General features: G+C 47.4%; 1 protein-coding gene across 2 annotated transcripts in view; it reads left to right on the forward strand.

The window, feature by feature from the left end:
- The first annotated feature begins 348 nt into the window (after positions 1-348).
- Positions 349-24,638, forward strand: part of ETS1 (ETS proto-oncogene 1, transcription factor) — a 76,290-nt gene continuing 52,000 nt past the window's right edge. The window contains exons 1-3 of one of the 2 annotated variants that reach the window (XM_054803056.1): positions 349-421; positions 6,886-6,968; positions 8,962-9,103. In XM_054803056.1, coding sequence (XP_054659031.1) covers positions 6,897-6,968; positions 8,962-9,103 — 214 coding nt within the window. In that variant the 5' untranslated portion in view covers positions 349-421; positions 6,886-6,896. Of the gene's footprint in view, positions 422-6,885; positions 6,969-8,958; positions 9,104-24,638 lie in introns of both variants that reach the window. The other variant, XM_054803055.1, reaches the window with a different exon arrangement.

The following is a 24,638-nucleotide window of genomic DNA, read 5'->3' on the forward strand; positions in this document are numbered from 1 at the left end:
GGAGCCCTCGGATCCCTTTACAGGACGCAGGAACAGCACGGACCCAAAGGCCACCACCGCAGCCCAGCACCTCACACCCGGGGGGGTGACGACTGTCAGGAGGTGTCCCCCCCATAACCATCTCCAACCAACATTAATTTTTGTTCCCACCGGCGTGACATCTAGCAGAGGTGGCTTCTTCCTGGCTGGCGGTGGCCGCAGAAGCGTGAGCGGCGTGAAACTCGCCTTTCCCACCGCCCTGGATGCGGGGCTGACCACTCCCCCTCCCTTTGAATAGGCGGCCCTGCTGCAAACACTATGGTATTTCCATCCTCTCCAGCTCCAGCGCGGAGGATAGCACCAGGTAGTTGGAAAGAGATCGGAGACAAGTGTGGGAAGCCGTGGAGGACATAAGCTTTTCCCTTGGTCTTTCAGCTAAGTAGTAAGTGGCGGTGGGGAGAGAGTCGCTTTAAACTCTTTCGTGGGTTGTAGGTACCTGTGTTCGTTTTCAGGACATCTATGATTTCTTTTGCCAGTGATTTACTTTAACTCCCTCCATTTCCAGTTTCACCCAGTAATTGATTCATGTGTTTGCTAACAGTACTGCAGGGTCTTATATAAATGTCTGAGCTGATGCTACCCTTAAAAATTACCTTTATTTGTATAGAGAGTATATAAATTTTATATGTATATTTAGGAGAACATTATTATTATCATCGTCTAGGTAGAAGGCTACGCCTTGGCATTATTACAGCGAATTCAATTTGCAATTCCTTTTATGTTTTGAGTTGCATTTTAGTTTGGATGGGGGGGGTTGGTTTGGTTTTTGTTTCAAGGCAGAGGGAGAAGCGAAGTGCCCGGGTTGGGATGCTCACTCGGCTCCCTCCAGCCCTGGCACAGACAGACAGACAGACAAGGAGTGGACCCTCTCAGACCGGGGCTGATTCCTGTCTTTGCGGGGGGGATGCTTGTAAGGGGTTTGCTGCCACACCCCTGCACGTTTTCAATAGCAGTGGCATCCCCCAAAGGGCAGAAAGTGCCAGAGGTGCCAGCATTTGCTTTTGGGAGGAATCAGAGCCCTAAGTGTGACAGCCACAGGGACGTGCTGCCACACCACTGCCATTCCTTGGGAAGGGCACAATCCTGCACCCCTCCGCCAGCCAAAAAAGAGCCAGAGGGGGTTACAGGTCCCTGAGGAGCACAGCCAAGGCCTTTCCCCTTTCCATTAGCCTCTAAATCATTGCTTTGCATGTGGCCACTCATTTGGTATTACAGTTACCATCAACTTCCCATCCTGTGCTGTCAACTGACACCTTTGGGGGCTGCGGGCTGGGTCCAGTGCGATTTCCTGCTTACAGGCTATTCATGCTGCCTCTAATTCAGCTGGTTTTTTAAACTTGCCCCTGCCTGTTGTGTAAACAATCACATTTTTTGGGCTATCCAGACAATTTTGCCTTGGGCAGCAGGGAATGGCACCACTCACACAGTGGCTGGGATTTGTGGAAGCCTGCTGTGCATTTTGTACACCCAGCACTGGGACATGTGTGTCCCCTGTCCTCAGCTTCACCGCTGAGCTTTGGGGTACCATGTGCCACTCCAAAGTCAGAAAACACCCCAGTGCTATTTTCCTCTGGCAAGTTGAGGCACAGAGAAACGAAAGGTAACCTAACTTTCTAAAGCGGTTTGGATGAAGAGGGGCGCTTAGTGGGGTTTTCAAAGCACCAGCAGATCTGGGCAGGCTGGTCTCGAGCATCCTGCCAGGGGTCAGACAAGGAGTCTGGAGCAAAATTCAGACTTACAGCTGGGCTGTCAATTCCTGACCAAGTCCCCTTTGCCACGGGGCGGATTGGGCTCTCTGAAACGGGGAACGTGTGCTCCCCGTGGGGCCAGATCCTTCCCTGGTGCAGGGGATCCCTCGCTGAACAGCGGGAAATTCATCTAGTTCTTTTTCCTTTTGCTTTGCCCTAGCTGAGGATCTGGCCTGTGACGTTGTGCTGTAAGTCTATTATTTCAAGGAGGGAAATTCATGAGTGAAAGAACAGATGACCTAATTAACCCCCCCCCACCCATTCACATCTTCCTGCAATTGCAAGTAGCTGCTAGGATCCAAGAGAGAGCAGCGTGATTTAATGGCAACAGCCTCTCTCGTTCCGTATCCCACCTAAACCCCTCTCCTTGCCATGACCTGCGCCGTCAGCTCGCTGTAGATTTGGTGGTGTCAAAATTTTGGTTGACAGTGGCATTATTTTAGCTTAATTATAAAACAGCAACTGAGTAATAGCGGAATGAACCAGGTAAAGGAGAAGTCTAAAACAGAAAGCAATTTACTCACACAGAGAACAGGGGCTCGTGGGTGTGTGTGTATATAAGACTGGTCCAAACCTTAACTGTCCCGGTGCTATCTCATGAGCACTGTCATCCATCCCAGCTAGAGTTCGTCCAGCCAAATGGGAAAGGCTCTTAAAGTATCATCATATTTCCTTCAGATCTGACAGCTACTGAAAAAAGAAAGGGCACAGCATTAAAGCAGAAAGTGATCTGCTGACAAACAGCCCCCCCTGCCCCTGCTAGCTGCATCGTTCCCAGAAACAGCGTGGACAGCCTTCTTAGGGCTGCAGTCACCACCGTGTAGTTAAGATAGTGGGCTCAGATACTCGGCCGCTGACCCTCACTTTCTCCCTGTGACCTCAGCCGAGTCATTTAATCTCTTGGAATATTTACTGAGGGTGCAGTTATATTGCTCTATTTACCACAGCATCATTATTTACTACCCTGCCCGGCTTTCCTTTGGTAAATCAGGTATTAACTTTGAGAACACCGCAAAATTTTAAAATCATAACAAATGCGGGATCTCCTGATACAGAACAGGGGCAGGAGGTGGCCGATCAGTTAAAAAGTATGGTTTGTAAATAGGCAGCAGGAAAAGCATGCTTATTTCTATTCCTCATATCCCTGCATTAGGGATGCTCCTTTTATTTTAAGCTGGTGCCAGGGTTTGATGAATTGAATGAGGTTTTTAACATGCCAACAGATCAACAAACACTCTTTCCCCTGAGAATTGAATTGGCAGGCAGCCTGGAAAGTGCCAGGATTTCAAGGGTTAAAGCCTTGCAGAAGAATGTCATTTCCACGAGCTATTTTCCCCACCCCCTCAAAGATGATAAATTATTACTTGATGCAAAAATAAAATGGCTATCACTAAGCAGCTTTGGGTCAGCGAGCTGCCAGCACAGCAGCCCATGGAGGATGGTCGTGTTGAAGGTGCTGCTTCTCGTTTTTAAAATCTTCATTCACGTTCTTGAAGTCAGAAATATTTCGATGGGGTTGCTGATGTTGCCCTATCCTCCTGGCTTCCCATCTAACCCTCAAGCACTAAACTGGGAGACAGAGATGGGAGCTGCTGGTCTTGATCTGCCATGGGAAAGTCACTGTAGTCTCACTCCACTTGCCTTTCCCCATCCTTAAAACAATAAAATACTAAACCACTATATAAGAATATTGTAAAGGGTCTTCATATACCCAATAGATGAAGTTTGCTTTGTTTTAACATACATTTTTAACTCCTTCCTAACTTCTGCATGGGGCGTGTGTGTTAATCATGAGGACAAACAGCTTTTCCCTTTTTAAACTAAGCTTGGTAATTCGTTTAAAAAACCCCCACGCTCTTGTAAAAGAGGAGGGATGGATGTTGAAATGAAATTAAAATTTTCATTTGGTTTAGAAATGACCCAAGAGTCTAATAGCTTGATCAAGTCCCAAAATAAATGCTGTTTCTCCCACACATGTTTTCACAATAAGACAAGAATAATAAGAGCAAACAATAAGACTGAAGTCAAGCTGTTAAGTCATTAAGGATTTTACCAAATGGCTCTGATTCCCCTCTATCTATTAACAGCTCTCAGCAAGCTGTGGATCTTGATTATCTTGGTGTAAATCTGCAGTGATTTCCTTAATATCGGCCAAGTTACCTGCCACGAAGAGTGCTATCATTGAATTTAGTTCAGCTGCAAGCTCCTGAGCAGTCATTAAAGCTATCTAATGGCGTCCAAAGGGAGGAGAGGAACTATTTAGGCTCTTATTAGAGGAAGCTAAAGAGAAGAAAAATATTGCTCAAACATCAGGGAAACTTGCTGACAGTGAGAGATGTACTGGGCTGTGAAGTAGTTTCCTATGGGAAGTGGTGGAAGTTCTGTTAAAATTAGCCTGGACAAAGCACAGCAGAGCTCCTTTTCTGCTGTCGTCTTGCCTCCTGTTGCTGGCTCATACTTGTTTTTCCAGAGCACAATTATTTAGTGCAGAGAATCCGCTCACCTGCCTTTTTCAAGCAGGGCTTGTCTTCCAGGTCCCTTTCACAGCCTAAAGCCTGCGCGTCTCTGTTGTTTAACTGCTGTCACCCACAAAACCTGCATCAGGTCGGGGGACTGACTTAATTTGCATTTCAGTTGGACTTGTCTTGGACAGGGATAGGGATGCAAATGGTTGCTGAGGTTGCTCTGTATTTTTTGTGCTTTTTAACAGTACAGCTTGCAGGGTTAGAGAAACTGAAAAGCAAACCGCTAGAAATCTTTTGGAGCTGCTGTCTAGAGATGATAATTCCCCTTTTCCAGTCCAGGGCTTGGGAGGGGGCTGCTGGTGCTGCTTTACATCCAGTCTTATGGATGGTCTTTACTGCATGAAGCCTTGTCCTGGGTGTCAGGATGGGTTTAGTGCTTCTCCTGTGACCCAAGCACATGCTGCTTCGAGCATCGACGTGTGGTGCTTTGCTGGAAGGTTCAGCTGGCAACAGCATCCTGAGAAAGATGCAAATGACATTCAGCGAGGCATGAAAGCAGTTCTCGAGAACCAGTGTGACTTAGGTGTCTTGATCAAAGGGAAAAAAACCCAAACAAAACAACAAAACCAAACCCCAACTGCCTATTGCACAAGCTGCAAAGCAGGCAAAAGAGCTGCTCACAGGGACTGCTGTTTTATCTGCTGTTTTAACGCCATAACTCCATACTTTTGGACACACGTGTCATCAAAATAGCTGGATCAGCCTGGAGATTCCTCTCTTTCGCAGTGTCTGTCTTGCTTTCATACAGTTTGGCAGCATTAGTTTTTACTCCAGAGCAAGAAGGAGATTAGTTCGTGTTTATGTGAGATGGTTTACACTTGTTAAAGATTAGGATCAGGGGATGGGTGTGTGATGGACTGGAACCGGGTGCCTTACCCTTCATTAGCTGAGTTACAGAAATGGGTTCCATACACTCTCTTTTTTTTCACCCAGCTGCCATGAGATTGAAGAAAATGTGTTTTAACGCCCAGTCAGAGCAGGCTGGCAGGGTGTGCAGAGATGCTGAGATTAGTTAAGGCTTCTTAGCCACAGTAACTTGCAATATGCGTGTTTTGGGGTTGCTCTAAGCGCAAAGAGAAATAAGCTCGTTGTTCTTTCACCACATAGGTCGCTTTCAGTTTTGTGAATTACAAAGAGAAGTTAAAAAAAAAAATAGTGGTGTTAGAGCACAAGTTAGTAATAACAAGCAGGAAGTAATGATAATAATTTAATACGCATACACACGCAGGTGTTTCACATTTGGCCATTCCTGCTAGTCACAGAGCGCGGTGGGAGACGCTATTGGGAGTCCCTGTTTGCTGAAGTGGTGAGTGAGGCACAGCTGAAGCTGGCTCTGCCCTTTGCCTGGATGTTTGCTAACCGCTGGCTGGCCCCAGGAGCAGGGAAGGAGTGGAGGGGAGGCTGGGAGCCTCCAGGAGATATTTGGGGGTACGGTGCAGAAACAGAGTCTGAAGGTAACATGGTTGCGCTGGTTCCGGCTGGAAGACGGCTCGGACAAGTGTTTGCATCTGCAGCAGTTACAGTCAGTAGCACTGAGGTCTGCAGAAATCGAAAGGGAGGTGTTTCAGAGGAGCCGGAGCTGCTGTGTCCTCAGAGAGGTTAAAGCAGTGGCAGCTCTTCCGTCTCACAGGCTGTGCCGTGTATCAGCAGGATGAAAATAGCCATTCCCCTTGGCTCCAAGTCATATCCTGCCTGAGTGAGCCCTTCTGAGCCCAGGCGTTACTCTTTCCTCCCGCCTTTCCTCTAAGTCATATTCCCCAAAACACAGAAGGTGCATTGGCCCTGTGTTTTCCTTTAAAAAAGAGGGGGAGAAACATCTCCGTATTTGAAACCAGAGCCAGATTGCAGCTCCTTCACCTCAGTGACACAAATGGGCTCATCGATGATTAAAAATCACAGCTAATGAACAGGACTGGTAGAGCTTGCTCAGAAGAGTACATCCCATGCTAGGAATGACACGGGAAACCGTGACATGCTCCTGTGGGCTGAGATGAATGATTGCTGTGCTGCTAATTACTCGGGAATATGAACCCGGGTCTCGGCAATGCAAAGGAGAGCTTTAGCAAGGGGGATGGAAGCTGATGCGGAAAACAGAAGATGTCTCTTGAAAACAGAGAAGTTCTTTGTGAAACACATTGTTTTTGATGAAACTTTGACAGGAAAGGTGTTGATCTCAATGAACTAGCTTTTTTTCCCCTTTTTTTTCTTTTTTTTTGACAAAAGAAAAAAATTGGCAGCAATTTCCCACTGATTCTATAGCAAAGGAAATATGATCTCATCTTTCCCCAGAGTAGCTCCATCAGCTTCCAGGTGATAATTCATTCACCATTGTCAGGCTCTCATCAGTTTACACTAATGGATCCCTGTGTTTGCATTGTTGGTACAACACATCTAATCGCAATATCTGCTATTAATACAGATATTTTTCCTCTTAACTTTTCCAGCTTAAACTCATCGAGATGCTAGTCTGATCCTAGCTTTACATGGCTGGGAGAGAGCACAGGTTTAGCTGATGCTACCAATTTTTAGGCTCTCTGCAGCAGGGCATCTAATGTCCATCTCCATTTCTGCAGGCACCTCTGAGATGATGAGTTACTATATGGACACAACCATTGGCAACACAGCGCCTTATCCTTTGGCTCGCCCTGGAGTGATGGTAAGAAAAGAGTTTGGGTTATTTTTCTCTCCCTAGCAGTGGGTTTTCTCGTTGGTTGCTGTGACTTTGCCGGCCCATTCACTGACACGGCTTGGTGTCGATTGCTAAATCGTTCCAAGGTTTCATATAGTTCAGAGCAGCGTCCGAATACCGAGTGTTTACCCGGAGCTTATCTCAACCTCTCGAGCTTGCAAACCTCAACTGGAAATAGGATGGCTGCATCGGATTTCCTGTGCTTGTGTTCGGAGGAGGATTGTTAGGGTAACCATTGTCCCGGTGCCTCCACTCCCGGTGCTGACCTTCACCTGCCGGGGATGAACGAAGCACAAAGCAGATCAGGCGTCGGTTGGTTTGGTTGGAGTTTTTGGAAAATTTTAGTGCTCCCTCTCCTGAGCCAGCTCCTTTCTGTCTGCGTGGCTGATGATGGGTGCTTATGTATAATATATGTTAGAGCATGATCCTGAGCATGCCCATGCCAGCAGCTATGGGATAGGTTTGACAGTGCTCCGACCCTTACTTAGAAAAATCACATTAATAGACATTTGAGCAGTGTTCAAGATCCCAGGCAAGGTCAGATGAAAGCTGTAACTCTGAGCTGAGACAGCAGGCCGCACAGAAGGCTTGCTAGAAAGCAAAATTTTCACCAAATTAGGAAGAAAAGACCACTTTGACACATGAAATATTTCTAACGCAGCTCGATATTTTCCCTTTAAATGGTTCCAAGCATGCATTCATCTTTTAAACATTGACTGGAAACGAAGCAAAACTATTTCCCTGAAGGGAAATAATAAAATAATAACAACAACAACAACAATAACAATAAATTAAAACATCCTGATTTTATCTATATGTATGTATATGTTGTTATCCTCTTAAATGGAGATATAAACGTATATGTACCATTTATATATTATATGATATGTATATACACCTATGTATATATGGTAAATCTGTAGATAAGGTATATACATATATGTACACATATTTATAAATATGTATGTAAAAAATAGGTATATGTAAAATAAAATTAAGATTACATCCTGGGATTATTTCCATATATCTATATATGCTTGTATATATAATACATATATTTTATATATAAAGTCTAAATATAACTTTATATACAATAAAACCAACATGCGTAACATGACAGTTATAACCTAGGATTACATATGTGTGTGTATATACATGCGTATATCACGCATATAACCAATACATGTATATACATATATAATGTATTGTGTGTAAGCATATAATAAAACAGTCTGTTATGTAATATATATGTAATAATACATAAGTTAACATAAATATACACACATGTATATGTACTTCATGTGTGCACACATATATCTGTCTATGGATACATAAATATAAATACAACTAACATAAATGTAAATACAAATAAAGCAAATCTAAAGAAAAATGTACATGTGAACCTAATAATCACAAATAATATCAATATAAATAGGAATATGCACATAAGCATGATGGCTTGCCCCAGGTCCCGCCAGCGTGGAGCTGAGCTCCCCCATGGCGCCAGGCCTGTGACCTGGGCAGGGCCATGGCCTCTCTGCCACCTCAGAGACCCCCCCCCACATTTTTTGGGAGGCTGTGGGACTTCCTGCCTCACGCTCCCAAAAAATAGCAGTTCTGGCTGGCAGGGCTGAAATGAGCCCCCTCTCATGGACGGTGTCCTACCCACAGCTGGCCCTGAGGAGAGCCGCTTCCCCACCGCCATCTTGCTGAGCACAGCCCCTCTGTGTGCCTTTATTTTTTTCCCTCATGTTTGTTTAAAAAAGGGCCTTTTTGGCCTCGTCATGATGCTCCTCAGCCAGGTGAGTTTGGTCGACATTGTTTCTCCTAAGCAAACCCTGCCAGCCCTGGACTTCATGCCTGATTTTTGTGTGGGGGAAAGGTGCTCTGCCACCTAGCACAGGGCAGCCATTTCGGGGTTCCGCTCCCCTGATGCTTTTCCCTCTCCTGCTCCCAGAAGCAAGGTGCTGCCAGCCCCTGCGAGGATCCCTGGGTGACCTGCGGCTTTCAGTCTGCCTGCTGCCAGCCGAGGACATGCTGCCCACTCTGGGACGAGCCTGCCACGCAAGAAGTGCCCACCGGCCTGGAGCATTACAGCACAGGTAGGACACCATTTTGCGTGTGGGTTTGCGAGACGCGATGCGCCTTTTTCCTCTGTGCTGTGGAGCTTGGCAGCGTGCTCAGGAGAGAAGACGAGCCTTAAAGACCCGCCATGCTCTTTTTTGTTGCCCAGCATGTCCCCCTTGTCTCCTTTCTCCTGTATTTGCTTTCTGTCCCAGTCCTGACTTAATTTATTGGGGTGTTTTGCCCTTAATGCAGCCAGAGGGCACCTACCACAGCTTTGCCAGGTTGGTACATGCCTTGCTGGCTGTCAAGGGTCTTCCCTCAGTGGAGGTGGGGCCAGAAAGCAGATAAAAACCTTAAAGCTGCTTTGTTTAACTATTGCCCTCTTGGAGTGATGCTGAAGGATGGGAGTTTCCTTCTTCCCCGCCACTGCATGAGTGCCCAGCTCGGAAAAATCTCTCTCCTCTTTTGGGAGGGTGATTTTGATGACATTTGGGGACTGCAGCCCTGGTTTTTGATGACATTTTGATGACATTTAGGGACAGTAGCTCCCTGGGGTCTTGACAGACATGGAGATCTCCAGGGAAGGTTTCATCTTCAGCATTTCCAACTTTTCTCATGGTGTTTGCAGGACTGATGTCCTCACCAGTGGCTTTGGAAAGGCAATGTGGCCTCCATGGAGGGTTGCAAGGAGCTGGAGACTTCTGAGTTTTAATTCCACTGTGGCAGTAATTTTGGGTCTCTTGCTCTCATCACCTTGCTGCTTGGGTGGGTGGTGGCATGGTCTTCAGGTAACCACAACTAGAGATGTGTGGTCACGCTGGGCTGCGAGGCTGCAAAATGCTGCACAGCTAAAGCAATTCACTGACTTGGACTAGACAATCATCTTCTCTAACGCATCTGCAATTTGAAAGTCATTACAAAATCACCGGTGACTTAATTCTTGCTCCATACGTTGTTCAATCCTGAATCTTCAAGCTGAGCTTGCAGTTTGGGCTGCTGCTTGTATAACGGACTGGCAGCTCAGAGGTGGGGCAGGCAGTGGGTCCTCCTGCCTGCGGGGCGGGTGGTGAGGCAACAGCAAAGAGCCCATGTGCCATGGCAGAGGAGAGGGCTCAGGTACGCCGTGGCACAGGCCAGCTGTGGAACTAAGCGAAAGAGCTCAAGTTGCATGAATGTGACCTTTGCAAAGGGCCAATATGAAGTTTATGTTTCACTTAAGTCCCACATAAGCCTATTGTGAAGCACTTAAATCCCATGTAAGCTTTTGCATGGCATGTGCTGGTCTTCTGTGACTTGTTCCCGGCTCGTTAGTTATGCACATTGGCCCCTTGGGAGGGGAAAAGCCCTGATGTTTAGAGACTTTTTGCAGCTAAAGAGTTCAGCAGAACCAGTGACTGTTGCAGTCAAATGTACAGTTTGAAATCTCTCCTTGGCAAATATTCAGGCATTTCACTTTTTTACTTTTTTTTTTTTTTCCTCCTTTGGTGAGCACTTGTGTGTGAGCAGGAGATGGACGCAGAGCGCTGTGCCTGTGGCTGGAGCAAAACTCTGCTGCCTATTCCCAGCCATTCCTATTTCAGCTATTTGCTCAACTCCTGTGGGTGACCTCTCTCAGCATGATGTCAACTCTGCTCTGATGAAATCTGCCCTTGCAGCATTTGGATTTACTCAAACATTTTGCAAATCTGTGCCTGGAAAGTTTTCTTTGTGGTTTTTTTCCCTACCCTCTCCCCTTTTCTGTGAAAGTGCTCTCTCCAGGGACCATCATATCTGCAACCCAGATCTTCATTACGCCATGCTGGATCTGTGAAATTTCTTGTTGCAGAGGCTGGAGCCTGGTTCAAACCCCAGTGAAGCCAGGGAAAAAAAAAAAAAAAAAAAAACCAAACCAAAACTGTCGTTATCTTCAACAGGTTTTGATCAAACTTTTGGTACATTGGAACAGGTAGGACAGGCCTCTGATTCTCTTGCAATACCTAAGAATTACTTTTCAGATCTTCGTGTTGCAGTGCAAGGTACTCTTTCTCTGATTTTATTTTTTTTATACTACTGTTTCTTCAGTCTAGAGCAGTTGCTAATTTTAAATGAGAGGAAACTCTCATTTGTATATACTGCCAGGAACGGTCTTTCATTTCTCCTTTGTGTTTTGGGTGCACACTAGAACCATTTGTCATCTATTCTTCTGGTGCACTAGAGGCTATTTTGGTTTTCATGGTCTTGATGTTGGTGAAAGAAACAAGTCAACAAGGAAAATGCAAGTGTGAATATATCCTCTTGCAATAGAAACCCACAACATTTCTAAAAGTTTTAGAGCTGCTTGTGTTTAGAGAAGATATTTTGCCTTTGAACCTTCAGTGAGTTAATTTACATTGTGCTTAAAGTCTGATTAGATTATTCAGTGATATGGATAAAGGAAAGCCTGATGGGGATTTAGCTTGTTGATAAAGACAAGTTGAGGGAGGTGGTGTGTTTTGGGTTTTTTGTTTAAAAAGCAAAAAAACGGAAATGGTATAGAGTCCGTTTTATTTGTTAGCTCGCTACCACAGTCTGTGGTGCATATGTCGGGACTATTATTTCCCAAAGAATCAACCCAAATTGAGTCCACAGCAAGCAAAGGGCATGTCCCAAAGGTGGTGGAAAATAACAGGCAAGAAGGGAGCTGCTGCCTGTTTCTGAAAAGTAGCTCTGCTCCTTGGACAGGTGGGAACAGGGGTGTAGAGCCCATTGCACCTCAGCTGAACCCTCTGGCAGCCCAAAATTAAGGGTGCCATGTGTCTGCCTGAAGCGGCAGGGTTGCTGAAAGGATGCTGAAAGCCACACTTAGCACTGTATGTTTAATTCCTAAGGTAACAGTATCCTAATATTACCCTCTGGTAATATTGTTTTGGTTGAGACAAGGTTAGGCACAAAACTGGAGTGGAGGAAGAGATTTGATAGCAGTATTACCCTTTCAGCATGGACACAGTCCTGGCTGCTCTGCCTTTTTGAGCCAAGGCCACTTTGACAACCCCTTCCACTCTGAACTGGTTTGTTTTCCTTTGTGATAGGGGAGATAAAACTGTTGTTAATGGCAAGCGAGGGATGAAATGACTCTGGCTGAAGAAGTTGTGCTGAATTAGCATGCTGGGACTGAAGGTGCTCCCCGCCTTTTGGTCACTACAGGAGCGACCCTGCTTTCACTGAGGCAACTGGATTTGGCTTTGGGATTTTGCAAGGCAAGAAATGAAATTAAAGGCTTTTCTAGGGGAGAAATTAGAACTGCAGATATGATGCCACTGTGAAAGCAATCCAGCTGATTTCGGTCAAGCTTCCCGCACCGAGACACTGTCACAAATAAAAGGTATCACCTTAGGCTTGTCCCCGACACCCAGCGCTATTCAGGCTGGTGCTGTGGGATACCAGCCTTACCCAACCTGTTGCTGATGCTGTCTGGCCATACTAGCTTCATGCCACCTCTCAACACATGATATTTTGGGTTTATTAGCTCTGGGGGTGGCATGTCCCTAATGCAGCAAACCTGCATCCGACTCCCTGGTGCTTCATGGACATCAGGTCCCTGCAGCCTGGGTTGTAGCGGTGTTGTGCTGGGTTTGGCAGGAAAGCAAAGCCCTTGGAGCCGGAGCAACACATCGCAGCGTGCTGCATTGCCCCACGCAGACAAAAGAGGGATGCCCTCCCTTTGCCACCACGCTGCTAACTCTGGCTGTGATCTTCCTTGAAGCCAAGCTCTCAGCTCAGCCTGGACTGCAGGCAGTAGTCCCATGGGGAACGCCTGCATCCATGGTGAACTCTCCCTGCTATTCCCCACATTGCCCCCTCCTTTGCTGCGAGACCTGCTCTTTCCCTGGTGGAGATCCCCGGAGGAAAGTTCTTTCTGTGAGCGGTTTCTGGGCCGTTTTCCAGGCCCACGCTTGGAGGAAGGGGGCTTGGGGAGGAGGAGGAGAGGGGGGGGGAAGGTGAAAGCTGACCAGGCTCAGCCCGATGGCTTCTCCAGCTGCAGCACATTTTCCGAGCGAAGCTTTTTTTAAAAAAAAAAAAAAAATCTGCATTTTTTTTCATGTCCTTTTATCCTATTTTTAACTGCGGCCTCTTTCCTTTTCTCAGCCTCCTCCAACACTTCCCCCCTCCCCTGCGCTGTTGCTGCCTCCCCCGCATGCTCTCCGCAGAGATGAATGGGTGTCTTTTCACAGGGCACGCACATCTGCTTGTGGCTGTGAGACCTAGCAGGACTTCTCAGGCAGCTCTCCTGGACCAGCCAGTCTGTCCTCTCCCTCCTTAATAAATGAGGAGCAGGCAAGACAGGACGTGGAGGAAGGGGAAGGGAAACAGAACAGGGAGAGAGAAAAAAAGGGGTGAGCCACCTCAGGGAGGAACGAGCGAGAGCGGAGGTGATGGTGCTAGTTTGTTCCAGTGCTTGACAGAAGCTGTGCACAAAATCCTGCCTCTGCCCAACCTGCTGCCGGTTGTTCTCTCAGATCTGCAGCCCTCCCTGGCCATTCGCTCCGTCCCGAGAGATGAATGAGCCCTTTCTGCTGGGTTTTGTTGTCATCCTCTGGCCAGCAAGGCAGCGCAGCTTCTTGCAAGCCTTGGGGTCTGGTGCTGTCTGATTAGAGTGGGTTTTATTTTGACCCTTTTTCTTCCTGGAAGTCTTTGGGTGCTTCATTGGTTCCGGTTAAAGGCATCTCACACCTACTATACTTGGGCCCTCTGGGTTTGTTGAAGGACATGCATCATTTTCTTCATTAAGAGCGCTTACTCCAATCTGTCAGCGGAGAGAAAAGATCCCTCTATGCCTTATGAATGAATTTTAGAGCTGTGGGCTGCCTGTGGTATCCTCTTTTGCAAGGGCCCTGTGAAGGATGCTGAGCAGTTACTGGTTAACTCTTCAGTGTTTGATTTGTGTGTATGCTTGTTGTTTCACAGGTGAGGAAAACACAGGCAGGCGACCCTCTGATACCTCGTGATGCTCCCTCTGCATCCCTTGCTGTAACCTGCTGCAAGTCAGCACTTGGAGAGGTTTATTTGCGCTGAAGCAATAGAATGACAAAAATCCAGGCTTTCGCTTTTCCATTTGTTTCCTGCCTGACTCTGGAAAAATCCCTGTCTCGCCTCTCAAAGACAAAACCCAAGGGAGCTCCCTGCGTGTTGGGTCATCACCAGAGAATGAGCGCTGAGCTCTTTTCCCACTTGAGCTGCAGACTGGTGTCAGCTGGGGATCAGCTGCTGCGCAGGGAGGAATTGTGCTCCAAACAGGGTCCCCTGTTGGTCCCCAGGATGAGGCTGAGTGAAAGCTGGAAGGTTGTTGCTTGGGTTTTGGGTTATGCTTGCAGATTTGCCGAGGGCCTCCAGTATAACAGGAGGATGGGAGCTCCGCAAGAAGCAAAACTCAAGTTAGCGTGCTGCACCAGGACCATTGCAAAAATGAGCAGTGGCACTGGCAGCTTTGGTATGCCATGGGGAAGGAATAACTTGATGTAGAGTCGAGGAGGAAAGGGACTAAGCAACAGGCTATCCAGGTGGTGCCTTGAAGATGCCTGCAGAAGATGCCTTCTTTTGGCTTGGTCTTGGAGTCGGATTGTCCCCTCTGTAGGGATGGAGTGAGATGGATGTACCTGTTTCTTTTTCCAGAGGAGGCGGCTATCCTGCACCATCAAACATTTGCTTCAGACAGGCCACACAAAGCACAGCTGCTCTTTTTTTGAGCTCTCCCAAACTCCTTTGCCTACAGACCCATGAGCACTTGTCTCTGGGGATCGTGAGCAGCAGAGCACCCTCTCTAGAGGGTTTGGGTTGCACGTGGCCAGCCCTTCTTGTAGCAGCACCTAGGTTGGCTTTGCTGCGCTGGCATGGAGCAGGGAGGGCAGCGTGAGGCCAGCTACTATTTTCTCTCTGGATGGACAGGGTTGGCTGGGTGATTTCAGGAGAGCTATGTGCAGGGCAGGCAGAGGGGAGACATGGGGAGCATGGGGGGCTGGGACCCTGAAAACAGCCTGTTTCTTTTTGTTTCTGGCAGCACGAAGCACCTCTCTCTCCCTCCAGATGTTCGCTGTGTTTATAGCTGCTGAAGCAAGAGACTGAACTCTCTCATTAATACATTTCTCTCTCCCTTTTTCTCTCTCTCTCTCTCACACATTGAAGCCAGAAGTCTCAGCTCAGAGGTTGCAGCTGGAAAGGAGCTGGGGGTGAGGGGTGGGAGAGAGAAGGGAGGTGTATGCAAGCCTCCCATCCCATTCAACTCCCCCCTCTCCACTTTCCTCCCCCCGAATCCTCCCAAAATACACATGCCCCGAAAAAAGAAAAACACTAGCAGATTTTTTATTTCAGAAAGTAAACACTTAGGCCATGGGGGTCTGGAGGTTATGGGAAAAGAGGAAACCATTGGGCTAATCAGGCCGGGACACACTTCCCCTGCTGAAATAAACCAGAAATCATTGCATTACAGGGCGCCGCCGCGGTTAACCCTGGTGCTGCCAACACAGCTGAGCGCTGGGGAGCTGTGGAGAGCCTGTAGCCTGCCCACGCATTTTCCCCAGCTCCCTGGTTTTTAGCCAGGGTGAAGCGCCGATGCGGAAGGGGAGCCAGCACTCTGCAGCAGTCCTTTGGCATGTCGTCCCTTTGGGAACGATCCGTTGGGAATTTTTTAGTAGGAAATGAAACCTTTTTTTCTATGGTTTATGAGCCATCCTATAGAATTTCATAGTTATTCTTGCCTGAGAACTCTGCCTGACGGTTGCAAACCTCTACAGAGAGGAAATCTTTCTCTGCTTGAATCGGCAAGATTTGGGGGTAATTTCTGCAGAGCTTTGAACAGTTTTCAGAAAGCTCTTTTTTTCATCCTTGCTCGATTTACATTAGGTGTATAAATGATTAGATTACAGATTATTTGGTTGCAAACCCTTTGGAGAGGAATCTTTCCTGCTGTCTTATACTCCTGTGTTTATAGAGCACCCAGCATATGGGATCTGGCTGTAGGACAGGGGACCCTTGATGCTCCTGCAGGACAAAGAATAACTGTAGTCCAGGTGTAAGTGAGCTAATGGGCCCTTCGTACCAACTTTACAAAGAGATCTCAATTTACCCTCTCTAAGCCTGGCCTTGGACTTCCCCTGGCTCCTTTCACAGTCTGAGTTGCATACTATAAATGGATGCTCGCTACCAGGTCTCACACATTTTGAGACTGCTGCAGCTATCTGTGTTTCAGAAAGGCTGGATCTCTAAGCATGAATGTTTATCACCGTAAATGAATATTAGAGATTGTCCATTATTGTGAGCCTCGTATGTTTGATCAGAGCTCCTTGCCATGATTGCTGACTCCCTTTCCATCCTGCCAGGCTGAGATTTTCAGAGAAGCCTGGATGGGTTTTGCACCCACCTCCTTGTTGCATCTGGACTGCTTTGGAAACCCCAAATCTTTGCACAATTCCCATGCTAACATGATCTGTGCTCTCTCACAAGCCTTCCCTCTGCTAGCAATTACTGAGAGGGAACACGGCTGAAAGGAAAAGCCAGCATGGAGCACTTGTTAGCCAAGGGAAAGTGATCTTTCCATTGACACCACCGAAGAAGGTTTTACCTCATCTGTTACAGTGTAAGCGCTGGTGGTGAAAGGTGCCGTCACCGGTTCCTTGAGCCATCAGCCCGGCTCTTGCAACATTCCCACCAGAAGGCAAATCCCCAGATAGCACATGATAGGGGAGCTGCAGACCTGCTGCGTCCCACCCCACTATCTCAAGAATGCATTTGAACAGTAGCTGTTACTGCAGCCTCTGGAGGTTGAGGCTTTAGATGGAAATCAAGCTCTAAGGAGATAGTCCCACAGAGCAAATTTCAGAATTTTTGGAGTTGGTGTTCAGCTCAGATAAGTCCTTGAGAGCTCAGATACTTTATCTGAACCTTATCTGAGCTATTTGCATCACTTCAGTCTGAGAAGCAAGGCTGTCAGACATTTGGGGAGGGGGGCAAGTTGTATTAGGATGGTCTGTCTGTCTTTTTTTAATTGTTTTTTCTAACACACAGAACCTCCAGGAGGATTTGACTGTCCTGTGCCCCAGGCAGCTCAAGGAGCTTATAGATGAAGAGCAGGAAGGAGAAATACCATGCTTAGAGCCACACAAGAGTAAGGACAGGATTAGGACGAATATTCCTTGAGAGCCCTGTAAGGGATTGCATCTCTCTGCTCTCTTTCTAAAATTCAATAGAAATAAGCTCAAGCTGCTGCTGTTGTTAATTGTGGATGGAAATGATTTCCCCTTTTCAGACCAGACTCAGGTCTGAGCTTTCTCAAATGCGGTGTGCTTTCTGTGCCTTGTTTACTAGACTCTGTTTTATGCATGTGAAGTTTCTCACCTTGTCTGGAGCTCCTGGGGGGAAATATGTGGTCTGTGCCGTCTCGCTGCTCTCTTAGCATCCCTCCTCTTCATTCCTGCTTTGCAGCAAACTGGTTTACTGAAAGGAGTTGACTGAAAGGACCCTGCAGTGCCTGGTCTGTATAATGCAACATCCTCTTCCCAGACTGTGGTGTGGTTTCATTCACCTGATCTCTAGGTCCTGGTGGCTCTTCCCCAGCATCCGTGGTCTTTTTACGGAGGAAGGTTTCTCAGGGGTAAGAACAGCAGGTTTAGGAGATCTGGCTGAGATTATGGGCTCTTACAGCTGGAATTTGGAAGACCTTGGCTACATCACTTAACAGAAAGTCTTTAGGCATCTAAACCTCACTGACTTCTATTGGAGTGAGATGCTTAAATCATTCAAAAGGCTGCCTGTGAGCCACTGCGTAGCAGTTTCTCACGTTGGAGATGATGATGATTAATTCATTGCACATTTTATTGCGACGCTTAATTCACTGAGGTCAGGCGAGTGGCTGGAAGTCCCTGGAGAACGGTGTTGTATGAGTGCTTGATATTGTAAGAAAAAATAAAAATACACTTCTTAAGCCATACTGAGCTGCTAGCATGGCTGTCCCCTTGAAGCTGCCTACAGTCTGCTGAACACGTGCTGAAGTTTACACAGCCCACCGGACGGACCTTCCCCTGTGGGGTTTTGTATCAATAGGCTTTGAAAAAGTTGCAGCAGGTCAATTGTTGGCTGTTTCACAATAGATGAAATACAGTTTCTCTCTCTGCAGCTGGTTCCTGGGAAGGGAGGTCGCCTCTCTGGCAGCAGGCAGGGCTTATGAGGTTGTGTGTGTACGTCGGGAAGATGGTTTCTCTGCAGAAGAGCCATGGGAGAGTTGCAGCGGGTGGCTTGCCGGCTTCCATATGACTCGAGTGAGGTGTGGGAAAAGGTTGGGATGAAGGGTGGAATTTGCATGCGGGCTTATTTTCGGCGTTATGAAAGGAGATTCTCAGCTGGTGTGAGGCGGCACACGTCCATCCTTCGGGAGCTGCCTTCGGATACCTCTGATGCCCTCTTAGAGGCAGGGCTCCTCTTTTGGTGTTTTTTCTTCCCCAACAAAGCTGCAAGGGCAGGTTAGGATTCAAGGCCAGGATCTAGCCTGTTAACTCTTGAAGCCTGCAGTGAGCCTGCGGGAAAACAGAGTTGGCTTCAACCCACTCAAGCGGGAATGCTGCCATCAATTTCGGCAAGAGCGAGTGGATGGGCGCACGCACCAAAAAGCAATATAATAAAGTTCATGACAGGACTTCCCTTCCTGGAAAGGGAAACAAGGCCGCTGACACGGCATATGCTGCCTGAGCAGGGGTACGCAGGGCGGCAAAAACACTTGCAGATATTTGTGCTTCCCATAGCACAAACGGGATGGAACAAAAGAAACTGCACCACCAAAGTGGAGATTTGATTTCTAAGAAGAGCTAGCCTAAACTACTTCTCCCTAACTCATCAGCAAGTATTTTTCAGGAGTCAGAAATGCCTTTCTCCCCTGGTTTGTGTGATTCACTCTCCACATCCTAAGTTTAAGGGAGGCCAGAGGGCAATCATTTTGGCCAGACTGATGTCAGCATTGAGGTAGAGTAGAAAAAAAGGAGGAGATGCCCCAAGGGAGCCTGTTCATGGAAAATTTCTAATTTGGTCAGTTCCAGGCATCTCACAGAAGAGCCTACACTTGGGAGATTTCAACCCAGTTTTGCAGGCTCAAGAGGTATGAATAATTATGGAAGGTAGTGATGGAAATAAAGCTGGCATCTCTGTCCTGCCCTGGACAAGCTCTTCGCCATGCTGTAACCTTGGGGTATCCACATCTCCTGTGAAATGTCTCCAGAGATGATCAGACCTTCTCTTACCCTGCTTTGCATCTAGTTACTGCCTAACCCCAGGAGGCCAGATGCTTCCTTTGTCTGGCAGCTTTGGTTGTGTTTCTATCCAGGCAAACAGCTACTACATGAAAGTAGTAGCAGTTTCCCTTGCTTTACAGTAATCAAAATGACAGGATAACGAGGCAACCCAGTAGCCTGCTTTGCCTTCCACTTGTGCTGAGTTCCAGACTGGGTGTCAGCTCAGTCCCCCATCTAGATGAAATATGGCTTTTTGACTTTTCTTCTCCTTGCTGCCAAAAGTGACAGATTGTTCTGTGGAAAACATCAATATTTTGTCAAAATGAAATCCAAACATTTCCAGCCAAAACTCAGCGTTTTCTGGTGCTGGCTGTGTTGATGCAAAAACAAATCTCCGTGGGAAATGCCAACATGGAAAGAAAATGGAGAATTAGGTTGGACTATTCTGCAGAATACTTCTCCTGGCTCTCTGATTCAGATGTGTGTCTGAGGGGCTGCAAGGCAAAGGGTGGTTGAACCCAAGAGCTTAATCTGGACCACTGGTATGTTTATTTAGACCAGATTGGTGTAAACAGACGTGCTCTGTTGACATGCACAAGGAGCCCTGTCTGTGCAGTTTGTGCCACGAAACGTGCGTGCACAGTAAGTACCGATACTCGGCTTCCTGCTTTCCAGTATCAGGATGTGATGCTTCATCTGTGCTACAGCTTCAGGTTAAGGGAACTGATTTTTAAGGTTTCATCCATCTGCTCTTGCCTCATTCATGTCGTCCCGTCTTCCTTCCCCCCCACATTTGCACCTAGTAAGGCTGTCGGTTTGCCTCTGTATTTAGCATAGCAGATACTTCCATAACCATCCATCTTCCGAAATCCCTCCCCAGGGGCCTCGCAGCACTGTAGTCAGCAGCCTACAGTGGCACCGAACCGCAGTGGGAAGACTTTCCGCTCCACACCCACCTGAAACGAAACAGTTTTATCAGGGCTCTCCCACGCCTGCCAAGTGCATCTCGACGCTCCCCTCCCCGTTGCTGCCGCTCCTCACTTCATTAGCGCCGGAGATGTTTATAAATGGAAGAGATAATATTTTTCGTTTCCAGTTTGGGTTTCCAGGGCAGCCACTTTCTAAAGCACTTAGGAAGTTTAGAGAAGACGAGGTTATATAAACGATTTTTCCCCCCTGGGCTCTTATTAATCAAGTGGCTTGTGGAGCCATTCCCATAGCTTTGGGATCAAGGGCACTAGCTGGGTGAGGGGAGGCAGGCGGTTAATACAAGACATCTTTTTCTTGGCTCTTACCCTTTTTTTTGGTAGGTTTGCGATGAATGAAGCAGTCAGACCTGGCTGTTGGGGTTTGAAAGCAGCCAGAGAGAGGGCTGAGTAGCATGCTCCTAGGTTGCATTCAAACTGTGTTTTGCGCTTGACTCTTGTATTAGCCCCTTCTAGGCCTTCAGGTGAGTCATGCAGCATCTTTTAATGATGATTTATCTGGCCCTGTTGATATGTCCCTGTAAAATTTGATTATTTGATGTAAAACACTTGCATTTCCTGAGCATAGGGTTTGTATGATTTTGATCACAATGGGCAATGAGTTGATCCTTGTTCTTTTACAATAAAAGCCTATGGACATGCATACACATACACACTAATTAATATATGTCGTGGCAAGCTCTGATCCATTTCTAAAGCTTCCCAGCATTTTCCCTGGCTATGAGCAGCACGGGTGGCTCGTGTGTTTGGAAAACAGGAGCAAGCTTTTGTTCCCATTAGAACAAAACCAAGCTTTGCCGCCTCCTCCTCCGTGTCCTTCCCCCTGCTGTCTCCCCACCATGAGAGCTGAGGAATGGGGTCTTTCTGTTTTCCTTGGGTGGATGGAGCTCCGTCTGTAGGGGCAGGTCCAGTTGTTTCAAGCCTGGAGCTGAAAGTCCACAGGAAATCAGCTCATTAGTCTGTTGACCCACCTTCCCAGTTTTCCACCCATGCTCTCTCGGCGTGAAAATAATGATTTAAATAACCAAGGATGGAAAATAATGATTTAAAGGCGGTAAAGGGGATATTCTCAACTATTGCTGACTATAGACTTGGCAGAACGAAACTGTATTTCTTCCGGGTCTGGGGAGTGTGTTGAGAAAAGGTGTTGAACATCTGGAGTGATTTAGCAGTTTCGTGCTGTTGTGTGAGGCTGCGCACTCGTGGTGGTGCAAACCGAGCTCACCCTGAAGAACCAGGATGGGTTGATGGAGAGAAAAGCCACTCACTGTGTTTGGCTTCAGCAGGTACATGTTGCGCATTGCAGAAGAGCTGTGTTGACCTCCTCCAGGGACAGATAATGGCTTTGTGGTGGCCCCAGTCTCCCTGAAGCATTGCTCAGGACACTTCAGACAGCTCCTGTGATGTTTAGTGTATCCTCTACATCTGCTTTTTTCCTTCAACTACCAGCAAAGCAAAAAAAAAAAAAAAAAAAAAAATTTAAAAATCGGCTGTTTTCACAACTTTTGCTGCAGGCAGTGGGGAAGTGGATAGGGAAGCAAAGCCGTTTGTGTGCTGAACCCCCTTGTATCTCAAGATCTCTATTCAACAGCTTTCTTAAGATAATTAAAAAAACTGAAATAACTGGTGATGATGATAGCTGTAGATGGGTGACCATACTTCCACTGGAGTCTCAGGCCCCTGCCGACCAGCTGTCTCTTCCCCATTTACACCAGCAAGGATTTAGGACCTAGGCGAACTAATCAGGAGACCCTCATGGGGAGAGAGGCGTGTTATTTAATTAGCTTTACAATGGACTGACTGGGAGGCACGTGGTGGCTCTAATAGAAGGAGATAGATGTCCTTTTAGCTGGGCTAATTGTTAGGAAATAGCAGAGTCTTTGTTCAGCCCCAGCATGTGGCCTGTGATCTCTCAGAGCCCAGGGGCTGCCTGCTTATAATTTTAGACAGATCTATTCAAGCCTGCTCTGTAGCGTGGGGCCGAACAAGACGGGTATTGTTGCAGAGCCAGGATCGCCGTCCAAGAAAACCACCCCGAAAAACCCAAACACGTGTAGAGCGGAATATTTCTCTGTCGTTTATTCACTATCAGGCCAGGTTGCCAAGTGGAGACAATTGCAAGCGAGGAGGTTTCCAGCGCTGGGTGAGGGTTTTTCCTCCTTGAAACACATACGCAGGTGAATCCTTCATCCCAGGAGCACTGTGGTGGGCAGAAGAAGTGTCTCTGCCAGCAGAGCCTATCTGGGGCAGGTTAGCTTCAGAGCTTTAATTGCTAGTGTGGGTTTCATCGTGTAATTCCCTTGCTGTGGGCATGGTGCACGTGGGGTAATTGTGCCCATCACCAAATTATCTCCGTAGACTGGCTGTATGCACCTGTCATCTCATGATCCTGGTGGGACAGTGGTTTGGGCTGGAGGGATTTCGGCCATTGCGGATGCAGTATCCGTGCCCCCGCCAGGGTCATGTGTGACAAGGAATGGGAATCCCAGTTCTCTTTCCTGAGGTTTCCTCTCAAATCTCTCTTTGGCAGAGCCCATCACAGTCCCCAGCCCCACAGCTTTTCCTTCAGGACTGTCAAACCGATGCTCCCAGCCCCTTGTGAAGCAAGAAAGTGTCATTTCATTAAAAAGGGGAATGGAGGCACAAAGGTTTCTAAGAGGTCATGTGGAAATATTGACCAGGAATTAGACTTCCATCTCTTGAAGCCCTCTGTCCTGGCCACAGTGTTAACCTGGGGATCATTCTACTCGACTGTTTTATTTCCCCACACTGACCACTTCCAACCGGCTGTAGGCAGGCATGTTTTTCTGATTGCTCCCATTTCTTAGGCTGTGAATTTGTATACTAATTGGTGCTGGACTGACCTTTCTTGGGAGGTGCTTGTGTGGCTCTTGCCACCTTCATGAAAGCAAAATATGGCTGTTAACTTGATACTTCTTGAAGCAGTGTTTATTGTTGTTGTTGGGTTTTTTAAAAGATTGAAAGAACAGGTAAGGGTTAGTGAATACCATCTAGCTGCCCAGGAGATCTGCTTTATTAGCAATGATCCCATTGCCTCTCCTTTGTGATCCCTCACCTGTTTCCCAGGGAAGGGGATCTCAAGGACCATCAGAAATCAGCTTAGTAAGCTCTGTCTGCAGAGGTCGGTGAATGCAAAGGGTGAAGCCACAAGCAGAGATGTGTTGCTTAAGTCTGGGCTGGCTGCATTTGTTCCTGCTATGAAGGAGGCTGCCCAAGAGATCTGAGCAAAGATGAGAGGTCCTACGGGTGAGGTTTGATATATATTGTCTATGCGTGCTCAGAGTAATTGCATATATCAAGAGTTAAACTGCAAAAAATCCTCAGGTTATATTTACCAAGAACTCAGTGCTGTTACTTGATGAGGAGAGGGAAAATGTACGAAGAGCAAACAGTGCTGTAGAACATCTTACGAGGATTTTCCATCCAGCCGGGTAAGACGTGAGTGACAGCACCCCCCGCCAACGAAATTCAGGGCAGAATTACATTGCTCAAGCCCAGATTAGCTAATCAAGTTATGAATCAGCATGGGACCTCTGGGAAACCAATAGCAGGAGGCACTTGAAGATGCTCAAGCAGCTTGCGGGACTGTTGATTGAGGCACCTACGGCGTGTCAACCGGAGCTGTCGCTCCCTCGCAGCCACGCGACGATGTATGTGCGCTGGAGTCCTGACGCCTAGCTGGCCACAAAGATGCTTTTGTGAGCCATCTCCGCTGGGAAGTTAATGAGAGCAGGAGTCAGGGAGGCTCAGAGGCGGCTTCCTCTGCTCGCGCCTGGAGGGCAATCAGAGGACGGTATTGTGGCAGCGCTGTCTCGGGGCTGAGCTGGGGACTGAAGTCTGGATCTCCGCAGCATGAACAGAAACTTGCTTTTAATGCAGACAGTGTAGAGGATGGGGACTTTCCGTGACTCCAGCCCTACAGTGCTGAGCAGTGAGGGGACCCCAGAGGCCACAGCCATCTGGGTCATGGAAGAGCCAACGCTTTCGTGATGGTCATCACCTCCTCGCCACAAATGCTAGATTGGAGAGCAGCCTGCCTTCCCTCCAGACAGCCCGGGGGGCACACGCAGTAAGTGTTAATGAGTTCCATTTCCACGCCTGCAGCTTAGCCAAAATGGTAGGCTGTAGTCACCAGGACTACTAATCCAGCCTCCTTTTACCAGCGTAAAACTCACTCAAATACTTCCCAACTATTATGGCACTTGAAATAATTTCTCATATCATTTTAAATTCCAGGAAAGGTATCTCCCTGGGGAACGGTCATGGCAGCTGCTTGCTCTTTCCTCTCATTGCAGCAGGCCACTTCCACACCCAGAGCCACCTCCCTGCTCTTT

The sequence above is a fragment of the Grus americana genome, chromosome 24 (assembly GCF_028858705.1).
Source record: "Grus americana isolate bGruAme1 chromosome 24, bGruAme1.mat, whole genome shotgun sequence".
Taxonomy (NCBI): Eukaryota; Metazoa; Chordata; class Aves; order Gruiformes; family Gruidae; genus Grus; species Grus americana.